A 27,900-nucleotide genomic window follows, 5' to 3' on the forward strand; every position below is an offset into this window, starting at 1 on the left:
CTGCGATTGACACCCAAACTTCTGCTTTAATAGGCAGATCAGGGAAGCCTCTAATCTTCAATGTAAATTATGTTTCACTGTAGCCTAAGGCCACTTTCATATGTGTGGCACAGCTCTCCAGCAGAGAATGCCGGGAATCATCCGGACAAACACAGTTGTGTGGAGCTTCTTTTTCTCCGTCTGAATCCTGGCCGGGTGGCGTCCGGATCACCACCAGACCCATTTGAGAATGGGGCCCACGGGCATCCCAGTATCATCTAGCAATGCCGGATCTGGAGAACTCGGGCAGGCTGTTCTCTGCCGTAACTGCCTAACGGAGAGCTGTGCCGCAAATGTGAAACTAGCCTAAGTGACGTTTTCTGATCTTGTATATGCACCTGCCATTTACAATGCCTGCACAGAACTACTCATAATGTAATTGAGGAGTACTCCATGCTGCTTGCAGTACATCAAGCGTGCTGGTAAATATTAATACATATTAGACACTCATTGCAAAAGGTTCTACCTGCATCATTTTCTCTTCGATCTACCTCATCGTAGACATCCATCGCCAGCTCTTCAAAAAGCCGGTTACTGAGCTGTGAATAAACAGAGTGCCTGGTTAATCAGGAGAAAATAATAGGCAGTGGGTAAATGTCCATCGCAAGAAAGGAGAGAGGATGGAGAAGTGCTAGATAATGACAACCAAGTTCACTAGAGCGTACTCAAAGTGACAGCTCCATAATTACAATGGAACAGAGCAATATGTGATTAAAGAAGACGACAAAAGTGCCACTCAGAGTGCAGCCGGGGAGGGTGACAAGTTGTCCGGAAAGGTAGAGAATGACAAAGGCAGTGTGAAAGATAAATGAACCAGGCTGTGATTTCAGATTCCCAGAATACACCCGCCTCGTGCTAGCATCGAGAACTTACTGCCTGGAGCTTCTTTTTGGCAGCTTTTGCAAGTTCAGAGAGGTCCAAACTGTAACAGAAAAATATAACTTATGATATAAACCCATGACACCTAAACATACCAAGACATCTAGAGCTTACAAAGCTCTTCCTCATCTACTAAAGTGGTGGGCCAAGTTTTAAAGTTATTCTTTATCCTGTGGATAGGGGATAACTAACTGAACACTGAGGGTCCGACTGCTGGGAGGTGGAGGTCCGATGTCCCCATCCTGATGGAGCGCCCTACCACTCTGTCTGAGATAAGAGTACGGGTGCTCGGCTATTTCCGGCAGTCCCGCTGAGAATGAATGGAGCTTTAGGGCACACGGATGGGGACTTAGAAACACCAATCTTGAGATCACCGGGGGTCCCAGCGATCAGTTAGTTAGTTATCCTACATTCTGTGGATAGGGATTAACTTTAAAACTTGACACAACCCCCTTAAAAGAACCCATACAAATATTAGCATATGTTAAAATAGTAAGTAATAGCATAAGGTAAGGAAAAGTATCTGCCTCATCTACTTGAAGTGGTTCCTTAAAACGTAAAGGGGTTGTCTGGGACTTACTCAAAACCTATCCTTGAGGTCATCGGTGGAGTCTGATTCTTGGTACCCGTCAATCAGCTTTTTCATAAAGTTTGGTGCTGGAACTACACAGATGTGCCCACTGCGTGGCTGGTACAAGCGGTTTAGTTTTGATGGTAAGTTCCGACTGATTGGTGGGGTTAAACCCCTTTAATAAAAGAGCACCAAACATTTTATTTCCTACAATATATCTAAAAAGGTCCAAAATTCCTTACTGAAAAAAGGTATAACATATGTTTCTGGTGGTACAAGTCTCCTTCTTTCCTCTGCACAGCCACTGAGTTAAATGTAATGCCTGCAAGTCACTAGTCTTCACTTATTGAAGACAGAATTATTAGGCTAAACACATTACGGATTCGCTTATGGAAAATCCTTATTGTATTTTACTGTAGGATCTATGGAAGAAATCTGATGGCAACACAGTGATCGCCTATTACTCCCATAGTGGTAAACAAAGTGTGGCCCCGCATTTGTGGTGGGGGAAGCCGTTCTGGAGATAAGAGTGGGTCGCAAATGTGCACCTATCTGACACTGATGGCGTATCCTACTGATATGCCATCAACATCCCAGATGGGAATACCCCTTTAAGTGCGGATTTGGATGTTAACTAAGCCTCAGGGAGTTCGATGGGAGTGAAGTCTAATTTCAGTAAGCTCCCCCTACTGGCGGCTGCAAATCATCAGCATTTTACAAGCTTACAACTGTTACAGTTTTCTTCGAATAAATCATTAGTACATGATACATTTTGTAGCACATCTTTTTAGTCGAAAGTTGCGCGTTCCTCAACTTTCAGAAGCACATCGTCCTCTTTTCCCGGCCTGAAGGTTCTATAAAGTCCAGAAACAAATAGCCTAATAGAAAAACGGTAAATAGCAGACAGGGAGGAGGGGGATGAAGCTTCAGCCTCTCCACCTCAGCTCAAGTGTGGGACTGTATGCTATAAGATAGGAAGGGGTCAGCCGGGGATGGCCGGCTAACTTGTCTCATAGCACAAGCTCTTATCTTCCACTAGGAGAGTCTAACCATTCATCGAGCATGAAGAGAGAACTATGGATTCTCAAAAGGTATAGAAAGTGCTCCAAATATGCAGGTCACGCTCAATAATTCTTGCTGTATTATGTCTAATAAACATCTAAAACTGACCAAAGGAGTGACGTAGCTTAACTATGTGGAGTACTGGACAGCTTATTCTTCCTCTACATCTATGGACCAAGGACTAGGGATGAGCGAACTTGTGTGTACAAGGTTCAGGTTATCTAAGAATTCCGTTATGGATTCCGCTACCACGGACGATAACTTATGGTCCGTGGTAGTGGAATCCATAACGGAATTCTTCAATAACCCAAACCTTGTACGCCGAACTTAAAACACAAGTTTGCTCATCCCTACCTAGGACACTATGAATGTAAACACTGGTCTGATAGCACGCCAGGAAACAAATAGACCAGATTAAAGAATACTATTTATCAGGCAATAGTAGCTTTTTCTTTAATCAGGATAATAAAGCACCTTTCCAAAGAGGCGGAACATGGCAGGCCCCAAAAACATTTTGATGCTGCCAGCAATGCTTACAGACTGTCAACGTTTGTAGGGACACATCACATCGACAAGAGAAATAGTAATACCCAGTACTCAACTTCATTTCCAGGAGGAATAACATAGGACAGGAACAATTCACAGTTTTAGGAAAGGATGCTACAGAATTATTATTTAAAAAATTTAAAAAAGGACAATGTTAAAAGAGGTGACAGCTCCTCTTTAATCTCTTACCGACCAATGCACGCCATTAGTCGCTAAGGAATATATGGAGCAGTCGGGATCAAATATACCGTAACTCTCTAGCTAAACTCTAGCTGCAGTCAATATCAACCACGGCATCTGAGCAGTTAGACTCGGGAACGCAGTCCCGCTTGCTCTGATTGTCAGCCCCATGACATAATCGCAGGGAATTCGCTTGCTATGACAGCTTGGGGCCTTCTGAAGTTCCACTGACCTGCCATGTTATAGCTCCTATTACACCCTGCTATTCACAGTAAAACTGTATTGCTATGAATAGTACAAGCAATCAACAATTGCAGGTTCAAGTCCCTTAAGGGGACCTAAAAGAGAAAAAAAAAAAGGGGGGGGGGAATCAACTGAATAAAGATTTTAAAACTATTAAAGAAACAAAATATAAAAAATTCAAAAAACACCCTTTTCCAATTTCTTACATTAAAAAATAACATAAAATAAAAAGTGGTATCTCTATGTTTGAACAGTTCTGAAATATTAAAATGTTGCATTATTTATCATATGCTGTGAAAGCTGTGAGAAAAATTGGTGTTTTTTGGTCATCTCATCTCCCCAAAAAATTGAATTAAAAAAATTCACAAAAATGGTATAAAAAAAAAAAAAAAAAAATACAGCTCACGCCAAAGAAAATGTGCCTTCACATGGTCTTTTGGTAGAAAAATAAAGTTTGTGTATTAAAATATGGTAACGTAAAGCGATATTTATATATATTTTTTTTCTCGATAAATAATTTTTACATTTAAAAGGTCATCAGGATAGGTCATCAATGTCAGATCGGCGAGTGTCCGACACCCGGCCGATCAGCTCTACGGGAAGAAGGCATGCGCAGTATGCAGGTGCCATGTCCCTTCTCTCTTCCTGCCTGCTGCTGCTGTTCCAAAGACATACAGCAATGGGCAGGAAGACAGAAAGTAAAATACATGTGTCTCCCTGCACAGCTGATCGGCGGGGGTGCCGAACCCCCGCCAATCTGATATTGATGACCTATCCTGAGGATAGGTCATCAATATTAAAAAGCCCGGACAACCTCTTTAAATGGTTCCATTAAAAAGTACAAAGCAACTGCTCATAGGGAGATGTAAATGGAAAATAAAAAAAGTGTAAGACTCCTTAAAGGTGGGGAGAGAAAAACAAAAATGTTGCCACCAAAATTTGCTTGGTTCTTAAAGTGTAACTGTCCTTCCAGTTTATTTTTTAGGGACAGGAATGTTAAACATGTTTGTAATATACTTTATTAGTAAAAAACTTTTTTTTGTGCTAGAAAACTCGGTTTAAGGAGTCTTCAAGCAAAGCTCTAACTTAGCGTTACTAAGGACAGTCTGTCTTCAGTTCTATAGAGCGCTGAAGACTGCTGTGTGTAACATACAGAGGCTTCCAGCCTGCCTCTTATCACTACCCCAGTCCCCGACTATGTACCCATCACTGCCCACCCCCCTGCCTGTCTGATTAGTTACACACAGACGTCTTCAGCACTCGGTAGAACTGAAGACTGAAGAAGGATCTTTACACAGTTTTCTAGTACAAAGGACCATCTTTCACTAATAAAGTATATTACAAAAATGTCAAACCTCCCTTTCCCTACACTGTATTAAAAATAAACTGAGATGACAGTTCTGCTTTAAAGGGGTTTTCTCATCTCGCGGTTACCAAGGTGAGATGGGACTAACCCCCGACCACCAGGTGGCCAGGAAATAGCGGTGCAGGCCAGTACTCCGCTGTTTCAGTAGCTCCCATTGCATCAGCCGCAGAGCAGCACGAGTTGGGGACACAGCAGAACTTGCTGTGCTATGATGTTTCCGCAGCTTCCATGCACTGCAATCGGAGCTACTGAAACAGCAGAGCACCAGCCCGCTCCGCTGATTCCCGGCCACCTTGTGGTCAATGCCTAGTCCAATCCCACATTAGTAACGGTGAGATGAGACAACTCCTTTAAGGGCTATAAGCTGGATTTATGTATAAAAATGTGAAATTTAACGACAGCGCCTCCTCTGCCATCACTGATCTAATTCTGTTACTGTGTGACAGGTAAATGGATGAGAATCAGTAACCTGCAGGCAAAACGGCATAGCAGAAATGCCAAAACAAGAAGCAGGGTAATGATGATGCCAGCCCTCTGCTCTCGCCAGAGCAATTATATACATATCAGATCTGTCATCTCAGGGGGTTCTGTCTTTCATTTGTTAAGTGGGTCATGGAAATTATTAACATCTATGACCCCACAATTCAGTCTAAGGTTCAACATTTCCTCTCATCACATAACCCTGTCATAACCATTTTTCTGCTCTGCAAAGGAAATACTAAGGAAATGGCTGCGAAGATCCAAAAATACAAGTTTTCTCTCTGCATCAATCATGCTGCGCTATTTTGTCTAGCAAAATTACAGAACCCATTATAGTCAATAGGGGAGGGGGGGGGGGGGCAGTTGGTCAACATTAGTGTCTGTTGTGTGATGGATTGAGCACTGCAGTTATTTTCACTGTTCTGCTTCTACTCCAGTGCAGAACACTGGAAATAACAGCGCAGGTGTGAACCCCATCCATAAACATGTTTTAGCTCTTTCAATTTGGAATTCATGAATGGGTTTTCTTTGGGTATTCCAGTTTCCTCCCACACTGATAGGTTATAATTGGTTTCCCATGAAAACGGCCAATGTATGTATGTATGTATGAGAGGATGGCAGGCTGGCATAGGAAAAGTGGAGAAGCATTTCTAGACAAAAGTGTAAAATTTAAAGGGGTTGTCTCACCTCAGACACTGGAGGCACATCGCTAGGATATGATAGGTGCAGGTCACAGAGGTGGGGCCCAAACCTATCTTTAGAACTGAGCCCACAAAGTGTAGGAGGGCGCACCGTGCATCCATGGCCGACCTCCATTTATTGCTATGGGAGCGGCGAAAATAGCTAAGCACTGGCTTGGCCATTTCAGTTAGCCCCATAGAAGTGAATGGAGCGGTGACGGCCCTTGTGCTGTGCGTTTCCCATTCATTTCGATGGGACTGCTGAAAACAGCCGAGCGAGCCGCTCAGCTATTTTAGGCACTCCCGTAGGAATAAATAAAGGGCGGCCGCGCATGTGCAGTGCGCCATCCTTCACTTTGTGGGCTCCGTTCTAAAGATAGATTTGGGACCCACACATATCGGACATTGGGGGCATATCCTAGCAATGTCTGAGGTCAGACAACCTCTTCAAAGATGCGCAAAATTTAACAAGTATGGTGTGACCTTTGATAAGTTTGGTGCAACTTTCACCAACCAAAGTAAAACTGTTTTCAAAATGTCCCATCGTGATATGTTCTCCCCACAGTGTTCATAAGTAGTGTTGAGCGAACTTGTGTTTTAAGTTCTGCGTCTAAAGTTCGGGTTATCGAAGTATCCCGTTATGGATTCCGCTACCACGGACCATAACGGAATTTGGAATCCATAACGGGATACTTCGATAACCTGAACTCGAACTTTAGACGCCGAACTTAAAACACAAGTTCGCTCAACACTACTCATAAGCAGTCCAGGTTACCAAGATTTAAAGGGGCTGTCTAATCTATACAACTGCTTTTTATCTGCTCTGTTAGGGCAGATGGATGTCACTGAAGCCTGCTCACTTTGCTGGACCCAGGAGGACATGGAATACTACCATTTTCCCAATAACAGGATGGTCCTAGAACTTATATTTTTGGCCACGTGGGCGAGCACAAGTATATAATATTTTGCCAGTGATCAGGACTTAAGGAGACAAGAATACACTAGCGCAGCAGGCGACCACACAACATTGCTCCTTGCATGCTGTCACAATATATCACTAGACTGATCAGTATACTGCTGTCAGGAAGCGGAGATAAGTCAAGGCAGTTCATGTTAAAATTCTCTTTGCAGCTTTAGCTCTGTAAGGCTAGATGTACACATCCAGATTCTGGTTCAGGTATAGGAGGGGGCACTACCATAATTTGTGAATCTGGAGCAGCTGTGTACACATTACTACTAGAACTATACAGTATTACCGCTATACACAACCTGCGAGATGAACTGAGCCATAATACAGTAGTAGTGTATGGGGTCATAGGTATTGCATTGCTTCTAGGTGAGAAGATCTCAGCAATACAGCTCTGTACATAGAACGACATAGCAGCACACCGAGTGCACACCATAGAACGTCATAACCTTTGACTATTTACAGCCATTTAGTTGGAGTTTGATAAGGTTATATAAAAATATTACACTCCATGTAAACCCAGCCTTACGAAGCCAAGACGTGTATCAGTTATTGCCTCGTGGTAAAACGACATAAGCGGGAGACAACGACATCGGCTGAAATGTTTGTTTAGTGACGTCTAGTACATTCCAAGAGTAAAACATGACAGCGATATAGGCCATGGTCTGGCACAAGTCACACAGTACCTCTGCGGCACACCCCTGGGGCGAGATCTACATCCAATGCAGCACAAGAAAGAACAGGAGAGAGGAAAGAGGTTACACAGCAAGTTATTGTTAAGACACACAGACAGATACAAATCATTGAAATGCACCGATGGAAGAGGACAGCAAGGGACAGCTTAAGATGGAAGCATGTCCATGGGATAGGCGAGAAATGCCTGACTCTTGGGGGGCTCCATTCATCAGTAGAATGAACCCCAAGCCCCCCATTCTTCCTGCACATATGCAGTGAGGAGTTTGGAGTGACGGTCAAGCATGTGTGGTTCTGCTCCATTCAATGACTATGGGGCTGACGGAAGCAGCCTGGCACTCTACTTGGCTATCTCCCTCTGTCCATAGTCCTTGAATAGAGAGGTGGTCAAGCATATATGGTTCTGCTCCATTCAATGACTATGGGGCTGACGGAAGCTGTCTTAAATTCTACTTGGCTATCGCCCTCAGTCCATAGTCTTTGAATGGAGTTGCAGTCAAGCATGTATGGTTCTGCTCCATTCAATGACTATGGGGCTGACGGAATCGGCCTGGCACTCTACTTGGCTATCTCCCTCTGTCCATAGTCTTTGAATAGAGAGGTGGTCAAGCACGTGTGGTTCTGCTCCACTTAAAGTTTTTCTCACTCCTGCAGTAAGGAGAAACTTAGGGCCAGGGACCCTCCTTCCAGAAGCGATGTGGCCCCCACCAATCGGACATTTATCTCCTACCCTGTGGATATGTACTTTGTGGTAAAACCTCTTTAATGTGGTTTTGGAATGTAGATCAATAAGCTATGATTCCTGATATCACATTATATTACAACAGATGGAGCTGGACACTTTTCCATTAGGAATCCTCACTGGGCAATTCACTTCATAAGAATTGTTAAATCAAAAATTAAATTTCTAACAATTGCTCCTTCCCTGAGATAGCATGTTTAGAAGTTTTTTTTTTTTTTACCATAAGAGCTATTTTTTAACTTCTAAAATCAGAGAACCTGACAGAACAGTAGAAAGCACCGATGTGCGTCATAGGCTACTTCACACTGACATTATGGCTTCAGTTTTAACATGAACTGAGGATACAATAAAAATCTTTATGATGTGTTAGGACATTATTTATACAATTTTTTTTAAAAATGTACTGGATATAATAGCACAGCACGCTACACAGTTCTGCAATATGACAAAAAAGAACATGCACACGTGTGAACAGAATCCTGAATGTCGAAATAAGCTACCTGTCCGTGCCAAAGTCAAGTTCGCAACTACTTCATATATTCTATACAAAAACCCTATAACAGGGAAAGAGAAAGCAGGACGCAGAACCTTGTATATAAAAAATATTATATTCTTTATTGCAGCATATAGAAATAAATATGTAGACATAAACCATGTAAAATGGGGACAAAACAGATATGGAACAATGTCCACCAACGCCGTGCCGTGTGTTCTTGGACCACGCTCCTTCAAACGCCCACGGGTTGGTTATTGTCCTGTTATATTTATTAGTTTTTTTTTTCTTTTTCCTTATGTTTCACCTGGTCCTACAGTGATTTAGGGGTGGGTAACCCTCTGAGTGGGTATGTTACGTCATCCCCTCTGTAGCATTAGGTTTGCTATGTAGATCTGATATTATCTTGACTGGTACAGGCTTACCTACCTTTGTGTTATGTACCTGTATTTCCATCTTTCGTGGGAGCTATGTGGGTGCTTTGGGATCCATACTCAGTACGGCGTTTGTGGACATTGCTCCATATCTAGATGTTTTGTCCTCATTTTACATGATTTATTTCTATATGCTGCAATAAAGAATATAATACTTTTTATATACAAGGTTCTGAGTCCTGCTTTCTTTTTCCCTGTTATAGGGTTTTTAGATAGGTTGTTGTTCATTTGGAGCGGGCCGTGTAATATTGTTTTTTGAGGCTTATTTGTTTTGGTTTTTACTTCATATATTCTGTTGGTACTTTTTACTATTAGTTTTCTGATTCGTTTTTAATGTTTTCATCAAATTAGAAACACCTTATACAGTACTTTAAAACACATGCCACTATCACTTGTCAGACTTGTTGTAATGTCTATTCTGGCCACACGGGGGAGCTCAAGCATAGTCATATACTGCCAGTTTTAGGAAAGCCTATACTGTAGGCTACACTGATGCTGGTAGGAGCTAAATCAATAAGGAAAAAGAAGATCTGTAGATCTGCTATTGCTGGATAGATATCAAAGCCACCTAGAAGAACACCGAGACCTGTTTCTGCAGAGTAATAGTAAGGGCAAGTTGCTGCAGATGTCTAGAGGTTACCAAACTAATAATTAAATGATTGCATCACAAGACTCAATGAAATGGGTCAACATGTCTACTTTGCAATGGGAAACAAGCACTTTATGAATAGGATTCCTTTACCCTATACAATAAATAGCGTAGGTGTACTTCTTCAATAAGGCCTCATGAAGACGACCGTGTCCCTATTTCAGGACACAAAACACAGGTACCTTCCGTGTGCATTCTGCATTTTTTCACTCCCATCAATGGAAATGACTATTCTCGTCCAGTCCACAATGCGGACCAGAACAAGTCACGTTCTATTTGCGGAACAGACAAACGGATCTGCAATAACTATGGCTGTGTGCATGGCCCCACAGAAATGAATGGGTCAGTGTGCTACCCGCAAAAAATGCAGACAGCACATGGATGAAAAATTCTGTTGTGTGCATGAGGCCTAAACCTGCAGGGTGAGTCAAGATATTCGACTGATTAAAGACAACCACTGCAATAAGGTTCACCAGTCGCCTTAAAAGGGGTTGTCTCGCATCAGAAAAATGCATTTATCATGTAGAGAAAGTTAATACAAGGCACTTACTAATGTATTGTGATTGTCCATGTTGTCCCCTTTGCTCGTTGGATTCATTTTTCCATCACATTATACACTGCTCGTTTCCATCGTTACAGACCACCCTGCAATCCAGCAGTGGTGTCCGTGCATGTACACTACAAGAAAAAGCTGCAGCCTCTCTGGTGGCCGGGACCATGGGAGCGTACTTCCAGTGCCTTGAAAAAGTATTCATACCCCTTGAACTTTTCCACATTTTTTCATGTTACACCCACAAACATAAAGGGGTTTTCAGAGATTGGGTATCTGATCAGTGGTGGTCAGACACCCGGGATCACCACGATCAGCTGTTTGAGAAGGCACAGGCACTCCTGTGACCTAGCGGGCCTTCTCCGTGCTTATCAAGCAGAGCGCTGTACATTGTATAGCAGCTGTGCTTGGTATCGTGCTCAGCAGGGTCAGGGAAGCTGGTCAGAGTTGATGGGAAGATGAATGGAGCTAAATACAGGTCAATCCTGGAGGAAAACCTGGTAGAGGCTGCAAAAGACTTGAGACTGGGGTGGAGGTTCACCTTCCAGCAGGACAACCACCCTAAACATCCAGCCACAGCTACAATGGAATGGTTTAGATCAAAGCATATCCATGTGTTAGAACGGCCCAGTCACAGTCTAGGCCTTAATCCCATTCAGAATCTGAGGTAAGACCTGAAAATTGCTGTTCACAGATGCTCTCCATTTACCTGACTGAGCTTGAGCTATTTTGCAATGGGCAAAACTTACTCCAATAGACTTGCAGCTGGAATTGCAGCGAAAGGTGGTCCTACAAAGTATTGTCTCAGGGGGGCTGAATACAGATGCACGCCACACTTTCCAGATATTTATTTATTAAACATTTTTAAAACCATGAATCATTTTCTTTTCACTTCGCACATACTTGCTGCTTTGTGGTGGTCCATCACATAAAACCCCAATAAGTTTGTGACTGTAATGTGAAAAAATTTGGAAAAGTTCAAGGGGTGTGAATACTATTTCAAGGCACTGTAGGCATGCATGCACAGAAGCTCCTTTCCTGGCCATCACATATCTGCGCGGTGCCGGGGTCATTCAGATTGGACGTCCTACTTGTGAGACGCTACGAAAATTTTCATGATTTGAAAAATGAAGCTTCTAGGGTCACAGAGTGGTTTCTTCCCAAAACAGCACCACGCCGGTCAAGAGGTTTTGTGTGGTATTGCACCTCCCATTCACTTTAAAAGAGCCGAGACCCAATAGCAGAAAACAAGCTGTGGACAGGCATGGTGATGTTTTTAGAAAAAATAAATAAGCAGCCATGAAATCCCGGACAAGCCCCTTCTCTGACATGACTTCATAGTCAAGACAGGTCATTAGTATCTGATCAGTGGGGGTCCAACACCTGGGACCCCCACCCATCTGCTATCCGAGGAGACAGTGGCACTCCATGAGCACCAGTGCCTCCTCACAGCGCCATACATTGTATGGGGCTGAGATGCACCTATCCCTGCTAACCTCCGGCACTCCAGCTGTGGTAAAACTACGACTCCCAAGATGCACACTTGCTTGGCTGTTCTCAGAACTCCACAGAAATGAATGGAGCGTGCTGGGAGTTGTAGTTTCACCACAGCCGGAGTGCCGGAAGTTAGCAATCAATGACCTAGGGCAACATGACATCACAGGCCTAGGGTAAGCAGCACTGTAGCCTTCTCAAATAGCTGATTGGAAGGTGTCGGCCCCCCATCGATCAGATATTGATTACCTATCCAGAGGATAGGTCATCGATCTAAAAAAGTCGGAGAACCCCTTTAAAGTTGCTTTCCACTGTGTAGTGGCCATGGCAACTCCTTGCAGCTCAGCTCTCCTTCAAGTGAATCAAGCGGACTGGTGGGGTGCTGGGCCCCCACTGGATCTGATAGGTAAAGGTGTGTGTGAAAAAGTCTGAAAGCCAACTCCTGCCCATCACCAGCCCCTGCACCATGCTTTAATTTCTTTTTATTTGTGTAATGTGTAGGGGCAGTGATACTGAACTTTTTTGTAATATACTTTAATTACTGAAATCACACATTTGTATTAGAAAAATAGCTCTAAAGTGGCCCATTTTGAGCCTTAGCAATGCTCCTCTGTCTTCTCTTTACATAACAATGGAGACTTGCTACAATGATTTTGCTACTGAGAGAAAAACGTGTGATTTATACTAAAATGAGTGCGCGGATTCCAAATATGAACTCGGAATTTGCCCGACATGTCTAGTTTTTAAGTACATGCAAAGCCTATTCAGTTATAATATTAATGCATTATATTGGGACATATTCCAATGGACATGTCCAGACCTGTTCAGATGCATTCAGGCTGATGTCAGCAGTAAGTATATAAAGGCAAGCAGGACAGATTTTGATAAAGTGATCTGTTATAGTGCTATCAGTTTTGAAACTTAAGATGGATAAACGCAAATGTGATCCAGACAATTTCTGCTACATATGTGGCAAATACACTACTTATGATCAGCGCAAGAATCTGACAAAGCGAGTGCTCGGGTAATTGTTGGAATAATACTCGTTCTGTTCAAAATTATTCACTGCTTTCCAAGTGCTTAATTCATTTAGGCATACTTATGCATAGCAAAATATTGTGACGCGTTATGACAATTCTGACTTCGGATTTGTAACCCGCACACTCGATTTAGTATAGGACAAATGGTTTTTGCCCAGTAGCAGACAAAGTATTTTTTTGTTGCGTGGTATATTAGGCGCTGATGAGAGGCATAGGGGCTTATATGGGGGCTGATGAGAGGCATAGAGCTCTTATCTGAGGTCTCATCTGAGGTCTTATTAACATTGGGGGTCGGATTGGGACTGTCAGCTAAGGTCTGATTAACATTTTGGGTCTGACCTGAGGTCTAATGAAAAATATTTTTTTTTCTTATTGTCCTCCTCTAAAACCTAAGTGCATCTTATATGGTATTTTTTATGTCATCTCAAGTATTACAAGTATAGGTTGATGCAAATTTTTGTATCCTTACCAGGCGATAAATCTGTAGCGGCACTTCCGGGATCACGTGCCGTACACTGGGCACATGATCCTTGCCCCATTTCAACCCACAATGCTTGAGGGGTTGCACAAGCATACTCAGGGATGCAAAGCCTGAGACTACCTAATTGCGCATGCGCAACCCACGAGCATTGTAGGTTGAAGCAGGGCTAGGATCACGTGCCCAATGTACGGCACGATTCAAAAGTGCCCTCTACAGATTTACACTAGAATGATACAAAAATCATCATCAGCCTATGGGCGAGATGACATGAAAAAAATATTACCGGATAACCTCATTAAATGAATTAATGACTAGTTCTACTGAAAACTTTCCCTAAAAAGTACATCATTCTGCTCAACTCCTCCTGCTCCAAAAGAAGCCACCATCAGAATGGACCTAATTTTTAGTGTGATGAAATGTGCACGTTGGCCCTTTAATACCACTGCAATTTTTTATATTTTTTTCAATCAAAATAGGTTTAGAGGTTTTGTGACTTATCGATGTAGTGTTTAGAGCTCGTTTTTATGACGCAGGGCCCCTGCATATACACCATTCAGGCTACCCGCAGTCACCACTAGAGGGTGCATGGGAGCCAACTGCTGCTGTCTGCAGACCTGAATAGCTGCCGCCACACTGAATCAGAGGCTTTTCTTGCTTTGCCTACAGCCCCTGCCATTCCTGAGACAATGGTTCTGTTACGTCTGCTGTAGGCCTTTCGGCTCCAACGACCTGTCAGCGAAATGCTGCAAGAAGGGAACGTGAACTTGTGAGACTGGGCATATCTTGTGGGATCAGTAATCTTGTGATTGGACAACACTGGTGCTAGAAGGTGGACTTCCCATTGTGCACTGATCTCAGTTGGCAGTCTACAAGCTAACTTGCATGTTGGGTGTGGAAAATAACAGCACCAATATCCTGGAATGGCAGGGGTATCAGAAAAGAATCCCTGCCCGACTTACGGCTGCGGTGGCTAGTTAGGTATGCACACAGTGGCACTACTCTGCCTACATGACAGATCCCCTTTAAATGGTCATTAACTTTTCCTACAATTTTGCATAAATCAAGATAGCTGAAAGTAAGAAACTTTGTAATACAGAAAACAGCCCCACATATCAGCTCTTTTACTCCTCCCTCCTAACATAGCATTCCCCAAGATAGGGACAAACTAGCTCACTTCTCCCGGTTCATAGATTTGGGCAGCACGTTATATGATCCTTTAGTGTGACGATAGTTGTCTCTGTCTCAGAAAATGTTAGGAAGGGACGGGGAGGTAGAGTTGATAAGTGGAAATAGAGCGATTTTACTCTGATAAGATATATTACATAGTTACTTATATTCACCTGTACTATTGATTCATGCAAAGTTTTATTTCTGAAAAGTTAGTGACCATTTAAATAGGCTGTGCAGTGGTATAGAATAGATCGTCTGTCCCCTGGCACCCCCTCTGCTCAGCTGTTTGCAGGGGGTTTTACTCTTTTTAGGATGAAGCGCTTGCCACAACCCCTTCAAACATCAGAACAGCGGAGGTGCTGGGAGTCAGAACCAGCTGATTTGATATTGATAGAAACTCCTTTAACAATGAAACCGTATTCATTAAAAAGGATTTCGCATTTCAGCAAATGGTATTTATCATGTAGACTTACTAATGTATTGTGATTGTCCACGTTGCCTCCTTTGCTGGCTGGATTCATTTTTCCATCACATCATACACTGCTTGTTTCCAGGGGTTAATGACCACCACCCTGCAATCCAGCAGCAGTGGTTGTGTTTGCACACTACAAGAAAAACCACTTGGTGGCCGGGACATAGGAGCACACATGCACAGTAGCTCCCGTTCCAGCCACTCCGTATCTGCGTTGCAGTGGAGGTCGTAACCTTGTAAACAATCACAATACATCAGAAAATGCCTTGTTTTTGTCTACATAATAAATATAATTTGCTGAAGTGGCAGCTGCAGGAATATTATGTTTAAAATCTAAGTGTATACAGGGCATTAGGAGCTCTGGATCAGAACAGAGCTCCAACCAATATAAAATATATATTAAGAAATTACTCAGCGCAGAGTTTTGGATATGGGGGTCAACAACGAGATTTATTTTTAAACTGAACTGGCATATGACGGTTTGTCAGCGGCATGATTAGGTTTAGGGATTTAAAGGGATTATCCAGTAAATAATATTGATTACCTATCCTCGGCATAGGTCATCAATATCAGATCGACGGGGGTCCGACATCCAGGACCCCACCAATCAGCTGTTAGAAGAGGCCAGCACTCTGTGAGCGCTGCGGTCTCTTCCTAGGCCATGTGACATCACCGTAAATCGGTCATATGGCCTGGTTGCAGCTCAACCCTATAGAAATGAATGGGGCTGAGCCGCAATACCAAGCACAGCCGCTGTACCATGTATGGGGCTGTGCTTGGAGAGCTGTAGTTTGCTGGATCACCCCTTTAAGTGGTTAGGACTGCAATGATTTACTTACTGTTATAATCCTTATTTCTTTATGTTATTGGATGCATCTTCAATCTCTTACCAGGGCGAGTTACCAAACGATACAAGCAGGGGCGGATTGGCCATAGACCTTACAGGGAAATTTCCCGGTGGGCCGATGTCCAGGGGTCTGACCAAGCCCTCCTCATAGGCGCTGGCCGGGTACATAATGAGCTCTCAGGGGTAATTAAAGCTTTGAGAATCAGGTACTCATGTACCCGGACAGCGACATGCCCTCCTGAATTCAACTGTGACCCACATCTGACCTCCTATGTCCCCTGCTCCATATCCTAATCAGAGACAACTGGAGAACATGGCAGCTATTGATGGCCACCACAAAGGGACAGCTTCTGCGGCAGTACATTGTGCCGCACTGTGGTATATGGTGCTGATGGGATGGCATTTTGCGATCTGGTATTGCAGGCCCAGCCTACTTGTGTTGCCCCGCTTTCTGTCAATTTCAGTCCGCCCCTGGGTACAAGTAAAACACTTCTAGGTAAAACTGTATGTCCACCTCTGGAAGTGTAAGGGTTAATGGACGTCCACTAGGATTCAATATAGTTTGACGATTTATATTTTACTACATGAATATATATTTATTGAGACCATAGCTAGCAACGCAAACACGGGACACTATAAAACAGTGCAAAGTCATTACGCCCGGCACCTTCCTGCAATTATAGCGCTGGTCTTAGATAAAGAGCAGAGGAGAACAAATCCAATTACCTATCCGCCATCTGTGGAATGATATAATGTCCGTTCTTATGATCTGAAACAAACAAGTAAAACACGCGTTACTTAGGCCACTGCATACAATAAGAATTTCCTGTAGGATCAGAAAGAATTCAGCTAAAAGGACATTAAACAGATGACTAGTATTCATAAATGGACGCCCCTGATAGTCCTATCAATCGGCAGCCTATCCTTTCCTTACTCCATCAGAATTGCTGTATCTACATGCATGACAGTCTCTACACAATCAGACTTGGGGCTTTTTCACACATGACCAAATTGCTGTAGATTTTCCATCTGGACTAGCAGCAAAGTGGGTGAGATTTTAAATAATCATCTACAAGATGCGTCAATTTTCCACATAGATATTCACATAATACTCCTATACTCCCCTCCCCGGGTGCTTCCATAGCCTCCTGTTACGACGTCTCTTCCAAATGCGACTGCTTGCAATGAGAGCAGATGTACCTTAATATGCTGCATTAAAAGAGGGTCTTATGCTTAAACAAAAAATGTTCAGATTTTTGTTGCTTTTCTGTCTGTGTAAGGCCTCATGCACACGACCGCTGTGTTCCGTTCCGCAAAATGGGGTTCCGTTGTTCCGTTTTTGTTTCCGTGTGTCTTCCTTTATTTTTGGAGGACCATCAGACATAAAGAAATGTAAAAAAAAGTCTAAGACAGGTTTGCCATGCAAATGATAGGAATAAAACGGACGCGGAAGACAATCTTGTGGGCCTCCGCGTTTTTTAGCGGTCCCATTGACTTGAATGGGTTTGCGAACCGTTTTCCGCGGAAATAATAGGACAGATTATATTTTTTGGACGGACTGGAACCACGGATCAAGGACGCGGCTGGCAAACGGTGCACTATCCGCATTTTTAGCAGCTCCATAGAAATGAATGGGTCCGCACCGGAAACGCTAAAATCGGCGGAACGGACGCGGAAGCAAACAACGGTCGTGTGCATGAGGCCTAAGGCCGCTTTTACAAAGTCAGTGTTTGATCACCGATTTTGAGCCAAAACCTATTGCAGGTTAAAAACACAGAACAGGAGCAGATCTTTCCCCTCATGTCTGTGGAGGCTTCACTCCAGGTTGTGGCTCACAATCACGGATGGAAATCATCGTGAAGGAAGCGGCATAATGGCCCGAGAATTGAACAGATCACTAATGAGCATTCATAGTAACGGTCGTTAGCCATGATCTGGCAGTGTAAGTGCACCGCCGATTACCCGATGAACGAGCAAAACGCTAGTTCATTGGGTGACTGGATCGTTTTTTTGCACACAAAAATCCTCATTTCCCGACCGCAGATGGAGCTGCGTAAATACCATCTGCTGCCGGGAAACAACGAGCCTGTATGGGGAAAAGCGATGGGGTTAGTGATCGCCGCCCCCCCCCCCCCCCCCCCCCCCCCCATATAAATGCAGCGTGCCCTCCACTAGAGATCAGCAGATTCTTAGGAAGGAACGCTTCCTTCGCGACAATCTGCTTGTCCATCGTCCCATGTAAAGGGACCTTTAGGGTCTATTCTCACATCCCATAGAAGTAGGAGGCGCTATCCACACCGACCGAGGAACTCTGTACAGAGAAACTCGCAGCCATTTTGGACCCTGTCTCATAAAAGATGGTCATGGAGACACTGGGGTCACTGGGTCTGCACCCTACACCTCAAGCCTCATGCACATGGCCATCTCGTGCATTGGGGAACCGCAATTTGTGGTCTCCGATGTACGGGCACTATCCGTGCGGCTGCTGAGCCGGATCCAGACCAATTCAACTTTAATAGGTCAGTGATCCGTCTGCACCGCAAAAAAATAGAACATGTTCTATTTTTTCGAGGTGCAGAGGCACGGAGAGAGACCTCGCGGAAGTACCGGACCGTGCTTATTCAGCATATTCACTGTGTTGCAGATTTGTCGCAAATGTTCCCTGTCATTTTAAATCCGGTGACAAAAATAAATAAATGAGGATTATACTGCCCTGCAGAACAGCAGAAGAGGATATTTTGGTTTCCAGCACGGATGTGTTTGTACAGGCACATATGTTCAATTCTGCATCAGAGAGCTGCTTATTCCCAAGCATAAACTGATCTCTCCAATTACACCGCTAAATATCACTTTCCGCAGAATCCATTACTCTGTGACAATCTTGTTTTCAGATGATCTATGAGGTTTGGTGCAACAACCCACCCCCAAGTTCCTGAATAAGCCACAGGAAACCGAATAATGCACGAGATAAGGCCCTGCATTTTCCTTATGATGCTTTAGTAAAAAAAAAAAACCGCATAAATTCACATATTATCCAGTCTAAAAATAAAGACACCTTCGATGGACACCATCATCCTAAATGTTGCTGGCGTGGCACACTTACCTGGTTTCCGGCCACAGAGGTAGAAGGCGAGTCTGTCCGTCAGCTCATACTGACACTCCACCAGTCTGTCTGCCAGATCGTGGTGCCCAGCCTGCCTAGAAGACAGCAAATTTCTGCTCAGAAGCTACACCTTCACATGGTCTCCACAATGTGCTCTAGAAGGAAGACCGCTACATACCGTCTAATCCATGATAAATGGTCTCCGAAATCTGAAATGCCTTAGCTTTGGGCATGGACCTGCTCACCTCCATGCTATCTGCAGGAAGATCCTGATGAATCTGCTAATTTTGAGGGACCACTTGATCATTTAATGGATATAGGGGTGTATCGACTCTCCCCTGACATAAGAGGTCACAGAAAGGAAGAATCGGGCATGCTGAATTTCAACAGGCTCAATGATTTGCTCTCAAGGGGCCCAATGTGGCAGACGATTGTCAGGTCGCTAGGCCATCGCTCCTCCGCATGGTGTCTAGTAGTTTGCCGGCGGCAGATCGTAATTAGACACCATGATCTGTCGTCTGCAAACGATTATTTTTTAACATGTCAAAAGATTTGCATTCCCGATGATCGAGCATCAGGCAATTGGCGGCAGTATTACACTGCCAGATGATTGCTAACAAGCGTCAATGCGAACGCTCTTTAGCGATTATCTGCCAGTGTAATACAGGCTTTACTCACCTATCCCCATTGCACACATGTCTGTGCATGGGGGAACCCGGAGGGATAGAGGTCTGGCTACAGCGACTGAAGGCGTATGGACAGCTTTAGATGGAGTGAAACCGTACAGCCGCACATCCACCATTTATCTGTGTGGTTTGTTATTCATTTCTGATTGGATCATTAATAGATTTGCACAGTTTAACCTTATTTAAAAACTATGTATTCTACTAATCCTGACAACTACTGGCTTTTCTATCAACATAAATAATTGGTTGTCAGAGCCCTGTGTTTTAGTGGGTTTTTTTTCGCCTTAATCTGTGTTATACTCTGCTTACCTGCCATAATCAATAGGTGTTCTTCCATTCATGTCAGGGGCCCCTGGGTCAGCTCCATATACTACCAAAAGCTCAGCCTGAAGAACCTGGCCAGCTTTAGCTGCTACATGTAGTGGCGTGCTTCCCTTCTCCTACAAAAAAAAAGGATTTAATGGCCACATATATAATGGGGACGAGTTACAAGATTTAAGGCACATTTACAGGCGACAAGGAGCAGCCAACGGTCGAGAAGGAAGCGTTCCTTCCTGACAGTCGGCTGCTCGTCAGTGGAGGTGAAGCCCTGCATTTACATCCAGTGATCACCTCCACGGTATGAGGACGAGGGATTGCTACTGCATACTGTGGAGGTGACTCCTGACATATGGCACATGTGCATATGACCCCCTTTCATCTGTACCCAAATCTAGGAGAAGGAACCTCACTGCAAGACAAACACATGGAGCTAGAGAGGAGAAATCGCAGGAAATAGCTGTTCGATGACACAGTAACATGATATCAGCAGTGATTACCGGGTGGAAGAAATTGGCTTGAGCACCAAGAGACAGCAGACGTAAGCATGTTTCCAGGTTCCCAGTCCTGACACTGGAATGAAGTTGCTAGAATCAGCAAAAAAGAAAGAAAAAGAAAAAAACACAAAAGATCAGATAAAAATCGGGGGCAGCCCAGTGACACAATCCTCTGCTACAGGGAATCCTCTTCCTGGCTTCCATCATCACATCTCTAAACTTGTGACCTTCTAGAGGAATCTGGATAAACCACAGTGATAATACTGCACGCAAACGTTATATCGTATAACACATTATAAAACATACCGGCTATAGTTACAGCTACATAGGCAAAGAGCAACCATGGTCTGTGGACCGAGGAACTGCCATGTTCTGGATGTTCTACCACCCTTAGGGTCTATTCACACGTCCGCAAAATGGGTCCGGATCCGTTCCGCAACGTTGCGGAACTGATCCGGACCCATTCATTTTCAATGGGGCCGGAAAATATGCGGACAGCACACAGTGGGTGTGCTGTCTGCATCTGCACTTCCGTTCGGCAAAAAAATAGAAACGTCCTATTATTGTCCGTAAACATGGACAAGAAAAGGTATTTCTATTTAAAGTGCCGGCCATGTGCGCACATGTCCGGTGTCCGTGTTTTGCAGATCCCCATTTTGCGGACCGCAAAACACTTGCGGACGTGTGAATGGACCCTAAAAGGTAGGCAAATATCCTGGATCATATCCCGACGCAACTTTTGCCTGACTTACGGAGCCCTCACATGTGACTTCCCTCATGTTATCCTATGGGGCTGAAAATGGTCTATCCCTGCGAAAATTACAACATTCACATTCTGCAGCGTAAATGATGTGTTGCGGATTTTCTGTATGAGAACCTCTCCAGTCAAGTCCATGTCAAATTGATACTGCAGTGGAAAACATGGTGGAAAAATTCTACGCAGGATTTGTCGAGGATTTTTCACAGTGTTTTCAACTGCAGAATCTATTTCCCAACCACATGGGGAGATTCTCATAGAATAAATCCACAAGAAAATCCCCACCCAAAAAAATCTGCAACTTGGTAAGAATCTGCACCTGCGGACTTTCTGGCAAAATGTTCTGCCACATGCGAGGGCACCCTTACAAGCCTTTAGACAGTCTGGTTGTATTGAAAGAAGACCAAAGCTGGCATATGCCAGCAGTAGATTCAGGGCACAAATCACGCCATCCAGTTAGTAATTTAAGGCCTCATGCCCATGACCATATCAGTTTTGTGGGCACAACACAGACGTCATATAGATGTCATCCATATTTTTAGCGGACCGCAAAATACATACAGTCGTGTGAATGCACCCTTACACTGACATAATAACAGTCTTATAAAGGTATGTACCAGTTATTGATGTTACAATCAGAGAACAGAAGCAATGTAATCGGATATCCTGAAGGGTATTCTAGACCCACTGTAAAGGCCATAGCAGGGCCCCCATCAACTATTACTTTTTTAAGGGTGCGACGCCATGGTGCAGCTGGCCGTATGTGGGCAGGCTTTGAGGCTATAGGTTGCCGCGGGTGGCTGAGTGTATTTGTGTATGTCCGCTAAAGGAATCCGCACCGAAATTTGGCACACATACATCAGGTGTCCGGGAAGGTTTTAGACCAGGTCTCCGCTCTCTAGGACGTACCGTTCCTGACATATTCATACCGTAGATCACTACTACTCAGTACCTTGCTGAGGTCTTTGGCGGTCACTCCATCATCATCGCGACATGGTAACTTGTGCACAAATGCGAGCATCTGATACTTGGCACGAATAAATTCTGATTTTGTTGGGCTGGAAGGAGTAAATTCAGAAGTCAAATCACAAATGTGTCAACTAAATCTCTGTTCAAATGTGCTTTAGAGAGGTTGTGGGAGATCATTCGAAATCTTGGGACAGCCCCTACAATGTCTTGAAAATAAAAGACAATCTCATACGTGTGACTACTGCAGCCAATCTCAGCTAATTGGCTGCAGCAGCCACGTGCCGAAACCTGGCACGTCACCGTGCAGGCTTTCAAACAGCAGCGGGGGTACCAGAGGAACAGAGCAAAGAACGGCGCTGGAGGAAGAGGCGAATATATGACGGTTTTTGGTTGGGGTTGTCCGAGATTTTTAATTCTTGTACAATCCCATCAGCTTACCCTAAGGATGGGCCATCCATGAACAATTCTGGAAAACCACTATTATGTGGCCCCCTAACAACGTCTCCCAAGAACCAGCCAACGATTTTAACTTGAAAGATTAACTTTTCCACCTGTGTCATGAAAAGTTTCATCGCTCCGCCCGGGTGTAATACTTACTGCAGTTTGTCTTGAGGGTTGGCCTTGCGTCGCCCACTCTGAACCTGCGCAGGGTCTAACAGAGAATGTTCCCAAATGGAATTTGCTCCATTGCTGGCCAACGTGTGCACCATCTGGATTGAATAAAGACAATAAGAACGAGAAAATGGAAATGTGTCACCAAAAAAAATGCATCTGCCAGTTAAACCCAGATAGCAACACATCCTTTTTTTCTCCTCTGTTTTTATTTTATGATTACAGATATTTTTATTCTGTTTTTCTGAACATGATTATGGGGGCGGCCATCTTACCTAGCTCTTCTTAACAGCATTTAGAAAGCATTAAAGGGGTTTTCTCACTTCAGCAAGTAGCACTTACTAATGTATTGTGATTGTCCATATTGCCTCCTTTGCTGGCTTCATTAATTCATTTTTCCATCACAATATACACTGCTCGTTTTCATGGTTACGACCACCCTGTAATCGAGCAGTGGTGGTCGTGTTTGCACACTATAGGATAAAGCACTAGCCTATGTGCGTTCCACACTCCCGATCACCAGAGAGGCCGACGCTTTTTCCTATAGTGTGCAAACACGACCACCACTGATGGATTGCAGGGTGGTCGTAACCAGAGAAATGAGCAGTGTATAATGTGATGGAAAAATGAATGAAGCCACCAAAGGAGGCAATATGGACAATCACAATACATTAGTAAGTGCCTTGTATCAACTCTCTCTACATGATAAATAGCACTTGCTGAAGAAGTGACACAACCCCTTTAAGACAAAACAAGCCATTATAACTAATGAAAAGTATCTGTGACTATAGTTAATATTTAAGCATTTTCAGTAATCCCTTTAAGAAAACTGCTTTACGGCAGCCACAAGGTCCATACACACAATGGTCAGGAGGGGACCTCACTGACTTCTATGGGAGAGCTCTGTGCAGAGGTCATTGTACAAGGAAAGAATAGATAAGCTCTGACAATCACCTATTGTGAATGGTGGATTCTGTCTTATCTATACACAGAGGTGATATCATTCCAGCCAGGATTAGAATGGCAGATAAGCAGGTAACTGCAGTAAAGTGATCTGTACAGACCAAGAACTGGTGCCTATTAGGCTTAGTGGCCAATGCAAAAACTGCAGAATTTTATGTTTTTCGATAAGGACATGGAAAATAAAAAATATAAAAATTAAAAAAAAAATCTTTAAAAATATTTTAAAAACGTAATTTAAACAATATATGGCCTTTTCAGATGACACATCTGTCAGCAGATTTGTAGCTATGAAACTGGCTGACCTGTTACATGTGCACTTGGCAGCTGAAGGCATCTGTGTTGGTCCCATGTTCATATGTGTCCGCATCGCTGAGAAATATTAGGTTTTATTATAGGCAAATGATCCTCTAGGAGCAACAGGGGCGTCGCCATTACACCTAGACACTGCTCTGTCTGCAAGTGCTGTACCTTCTAAACTTTGAGAGGGCCAGGCAGTGTAAGTGTCATCACACCTGGTGCTGTCAATGAAGGTGCATACAGTTGAGCATCTAAGTGTAACGACAACGCCCCCGTTGCTCCTAGAGGCTCATTTTCATATATTAAAACATAATTTTTCTCAGCAGTGCGGACACATATAAACATGAGACCAACACAGATGCCTTCAGCTGCCAAGTGCACATGGACCAGGTCAGCCATAGGTACTAATCTGCTGACAGATGCCCTTTAAAAGGTTGACGTGATAAGTATTATTCCATGTGCTATAGTTTTAGTTACATGCTACAGCTCCTGTACACACACCTATGTGTCTCCATGGTTACAGACTACAAATAAGTGTGTAGTCTGATCTTGCAGTCACTCTCCTACAACCATCCCTTTTTCTGCCATCTTTATATTAGCAATGGCCATATGAAATAAAAAAGGGTTGTCTCTACTGGGGCAAGCAGAGGTAAGGGTGCAGTTTCATGAGGTTTTTAAAGTAGTTTTTGAAGCTGAAACCAGAAAAACGGAGAAGTAATAATTGTTCTCCATACTTTTCCTCTTATTATAATCCATCCATGAGTCTGGCTTCGAAATTAACAAAAAAAAAAAAATGAACAAAAACCCTCAAGTCATAGTCACATATGGGCTCATGCACATGGCCGTTGCAGTTTTTGCAGTCCGCAAAGCACGGATACCGGCCATGTGTGTTCCGCATTTTGCGGAACGGAGCCTCCTGCCCTCTATAAAACTGTCTCATCCTTGTCTGTGAAACGGACAAGAATAGGACTTGTTCTATTTTTTTTTGCGGTGCCGTGGAACAAACCTGTGTGCTGTCCGCATCTTTTGCGGCCCCACTGAAGTGAAAGGGTCCACTTCTGACCCGCAAAAAAATGCGGCCCAAAAATAAGTTTGTGTGCAGGAGCCCTATAGCAGTTGAAGGTCATTTAAAACCTGCATAAAAACAAAATCAGAAAAAAAGGCGTATTTTAACACAGCTTTTGATGCGGTTGCGCTACCCAGGCTCTCTCCTTTTACATACATTCACTAGAACAGGGCTGTGGGCATCTGGTAATGATTTGCGTCTACCTGACAGACGCGTTCACGCTATACACAGCGCACACCCTGACATACGGATACATTACATTTTTCTTGGACTGCGGATCTATGCAGAAATAACACCCACCCATGAATGTATGCGTCCTAGGAGAGAGGCCGCACTAACATCTGGTGATCCTCCTCTCCTTTCCAGCTGAACCGCTTAACAGATTTGTATTTCAAGACCGAAAGTAGATCCTATATTACAGCATTATATCATCATCCAGAACTCAGGATAATCTTGTGAAGGCTTCGGAGAGGCTAGGCCTAACACCGTCTGACGGTCCGGATAAAGAACTACAAGGCTCAGGTACGGCTGACTAGAAGGAACAGGAATTGCACTGCACAGTAGGCGGTTAGCGTACGGCCATATGGTGGCGGTCCTCCATAAAAATCAGCCGCGAGCGTGTTCCATGCGAATTACTACTAGATTTTGCAGCAGATATTCTGTGGATTTCAATCTATGCAATGCAAAGGGTGAAATCCACACTATAAATTAACATGCTGCAGATTTAAAAATCTATACCCGCAATTTATGCTGCAGATTTTTTAGGCAGCGTTTGGATTAACTTTCTTGGGGTATGTTCACACGCCAGATGATACACATTGGAAAAATGCAACATGTATTTTCAGGCTGATCCTTGGGTTTCTGCCACAGATGTGTAATGCCACAGATCCGACTGCAGATTAGCTCCATAAAAGAGGACCTGTCGCCTCTCCTGACATGTCAGCTGTAGGACCTACTTGCACTCCCCATGTAATGAAAATTCTGGAGCATCCATTCTTATGACCCTGTGATGTGCCATTCCTTTATTATTCCTGCTAGAAGCTGCACATGACTTACCAGGGCCGGTGCTTCCATAGAGGCAAGGGGAAAATTGCCCCCGGGCCCCCAAGTCCTTGGGGGCCCCCCCACTAACTATAGGCAGGCAGGACAGTCAGTGTCAGTGTCAAGGAGATGAGCGCTTCCATTGTGGAAGCGCTCCTCTCAATAGTCATCTGTATCGCCGTCCTCAGGACAGCGATACAGATGGCAGTGCAGGCGCAGCAGGGCAGGGGAGGGAGAGGTGTGTCCCTTCCCCTTCTTCTGATAGGCTGCAGGCCTAGTGCCTGCAGCCTATCAGAGGCCGGTGCATCGCGCCGCCTGAGCCCTGAGCCGTACAGCGCGGGACACAGGCCCGAGGAGGCCTGCATCGCATCGCTGTCAAGGTCCAGGAGGTAAGTATAAGTGTTTTTTTTTTTTTTTTTTGTACAATACTGGTGGCTACTGGCACATGATGGGGGGCTCAGGCTACTGGCACATGATAGAGGGGGCCCTATGGCTACTGGCACATGATAAGGGGGGGGGCCCTATGGCTACTGGCACATGATAGGGGGGACCCTATGGCTACTGGCACATGATAGGGGGGGGGGGGGCTCAGGCTACTGGCACATGATAGGGGGGGCCCTATGGCTACTGGCACATGATAGGTGGGGGGCCCTATGGCTACTGGCACATGATAAGGGGGGGGGGGCCCTAGGGCTACTGGCACATGATAGGGGAGGGGGCCCTAGGGCTACTGGCACATGATAGGGGGGGGGGGCCCTAGGGCTACTGGCACATGATAGGGGGGGGGCCCTAGGGCTACTGGCACATGATAGGGGGGGGGGGGCCCTAGGGCTACTGGCACATGATAGGGGGGGGGGCCCTAGGGCTACTGGCACATGATAGGGGAGGGGGCCCTAGGGCTACTGGCACATGATAGGGGGGGGGGGCCCTAGGGCTACTGGCACATGATAGGGGGGGGGCCCTAGGGCTACTGGCACATGATAGGGGGGGGGGGGCCTAGGGCTACTGGCACATGATAGGGGGGGGGGCCCTAGGGCTACTGGCACATGATAGGGGGGGGGCCCTAGGGCTACTGGCACATGATGGGGGGGGCCCCTATGGCTACTGGCACATGATAGGGGGGGCCCCTATGGCTACTGGCACATGATAGGGGGGGGCCCTATGGCTACTGGCACATGATAGGGGGGGCCCTATGGCTACTGGCACATGATAGGGGGGGGGGGGCCTATGGCTACTGGCACATGATAGGGGGGGGCCCTATGGCTACTGGCACATGATAGGGGGGGCCCTATGGCTACTGGCACATGATAGGGGGGGCCCTATGGCTACTGGCACATGATAGGGGGGGCCCTATGGCTACTGGCACATGATAGGGGGGGGCCCTATGGCTACTGGCACATGATAGGGGGGGCCCTATGGCTACTGGCACATGATAGGGGGGGCTCAGGCTACTGGCACATGATAGGGGGGGGCTCAGGCTACTGGCACATGATAGGGGGGGGGCCCTATGGCT

The 27,900-nt window shown here is 44.7% G+C and overlaps 1 protein-coding gene across 2 annotated transcripts in view; it reads right to left on the reverse strand.

Moving 5' to 3' along the window:
- Nucleotides 1-27,900, reverse strand: part of GIT1 (GIT ArfGAP 1) — a 139,395-nt gene that overhangs the window by 48,306 nt on the left and 63,189 nt on the right. For both annotated transcript variants that reach the window (XM_040423446.1, XM_040423445.1), the window contains exons 3-10: nucleotides 23,006-23,118; nucleotides 22,392-22,497; nucleotides 20,686-20,772; nucleotides 20,177-20,307; nucleotides 19,182-19,276; nucleotides 16,805-16,847; nucleotides 913-961; nucleotides 506-578 (exon numbers count right to left, since the gene is read on the reverse strand). In XM_040423446.1, coding sequence (XP_040279380.1) covers nucleotides 506-578; nucleotides 913-961; nucleotides 16,805-16,847; nucleotides 19,182-19,276; nucleotides 20,177-20,307; nucleotides 20,686-20,772; nucleotides 22,392-22,497; nucleotides 23,006-23,118 — 697 coding nt within the window. The remainder of the gene's footprint in view (nucleotides 1-505; nucleotides 579-912; nucleotides 962-16,804; nucleotides 16,848-19,181; nucleotides 19,277-20,176; nucleotides 20,308-20,685; nucleotides 20,773-22,391; nucleotides 22,498-23,005; nucleotides 23,119-27,900) is intronic.

Source organism: Bufo bufo, chromosome 3 (assembly GCF_905171765.1).
Source record: "Bufo bufo chromosome 3, aBufBuf1.1, whole genome shotgun sequence".
Lineage (NCBI taxonomy): Eukaryota > Metazoa > Chordata > Amphibia > Anura > Bufonidae > Bufo > Bufo bufo.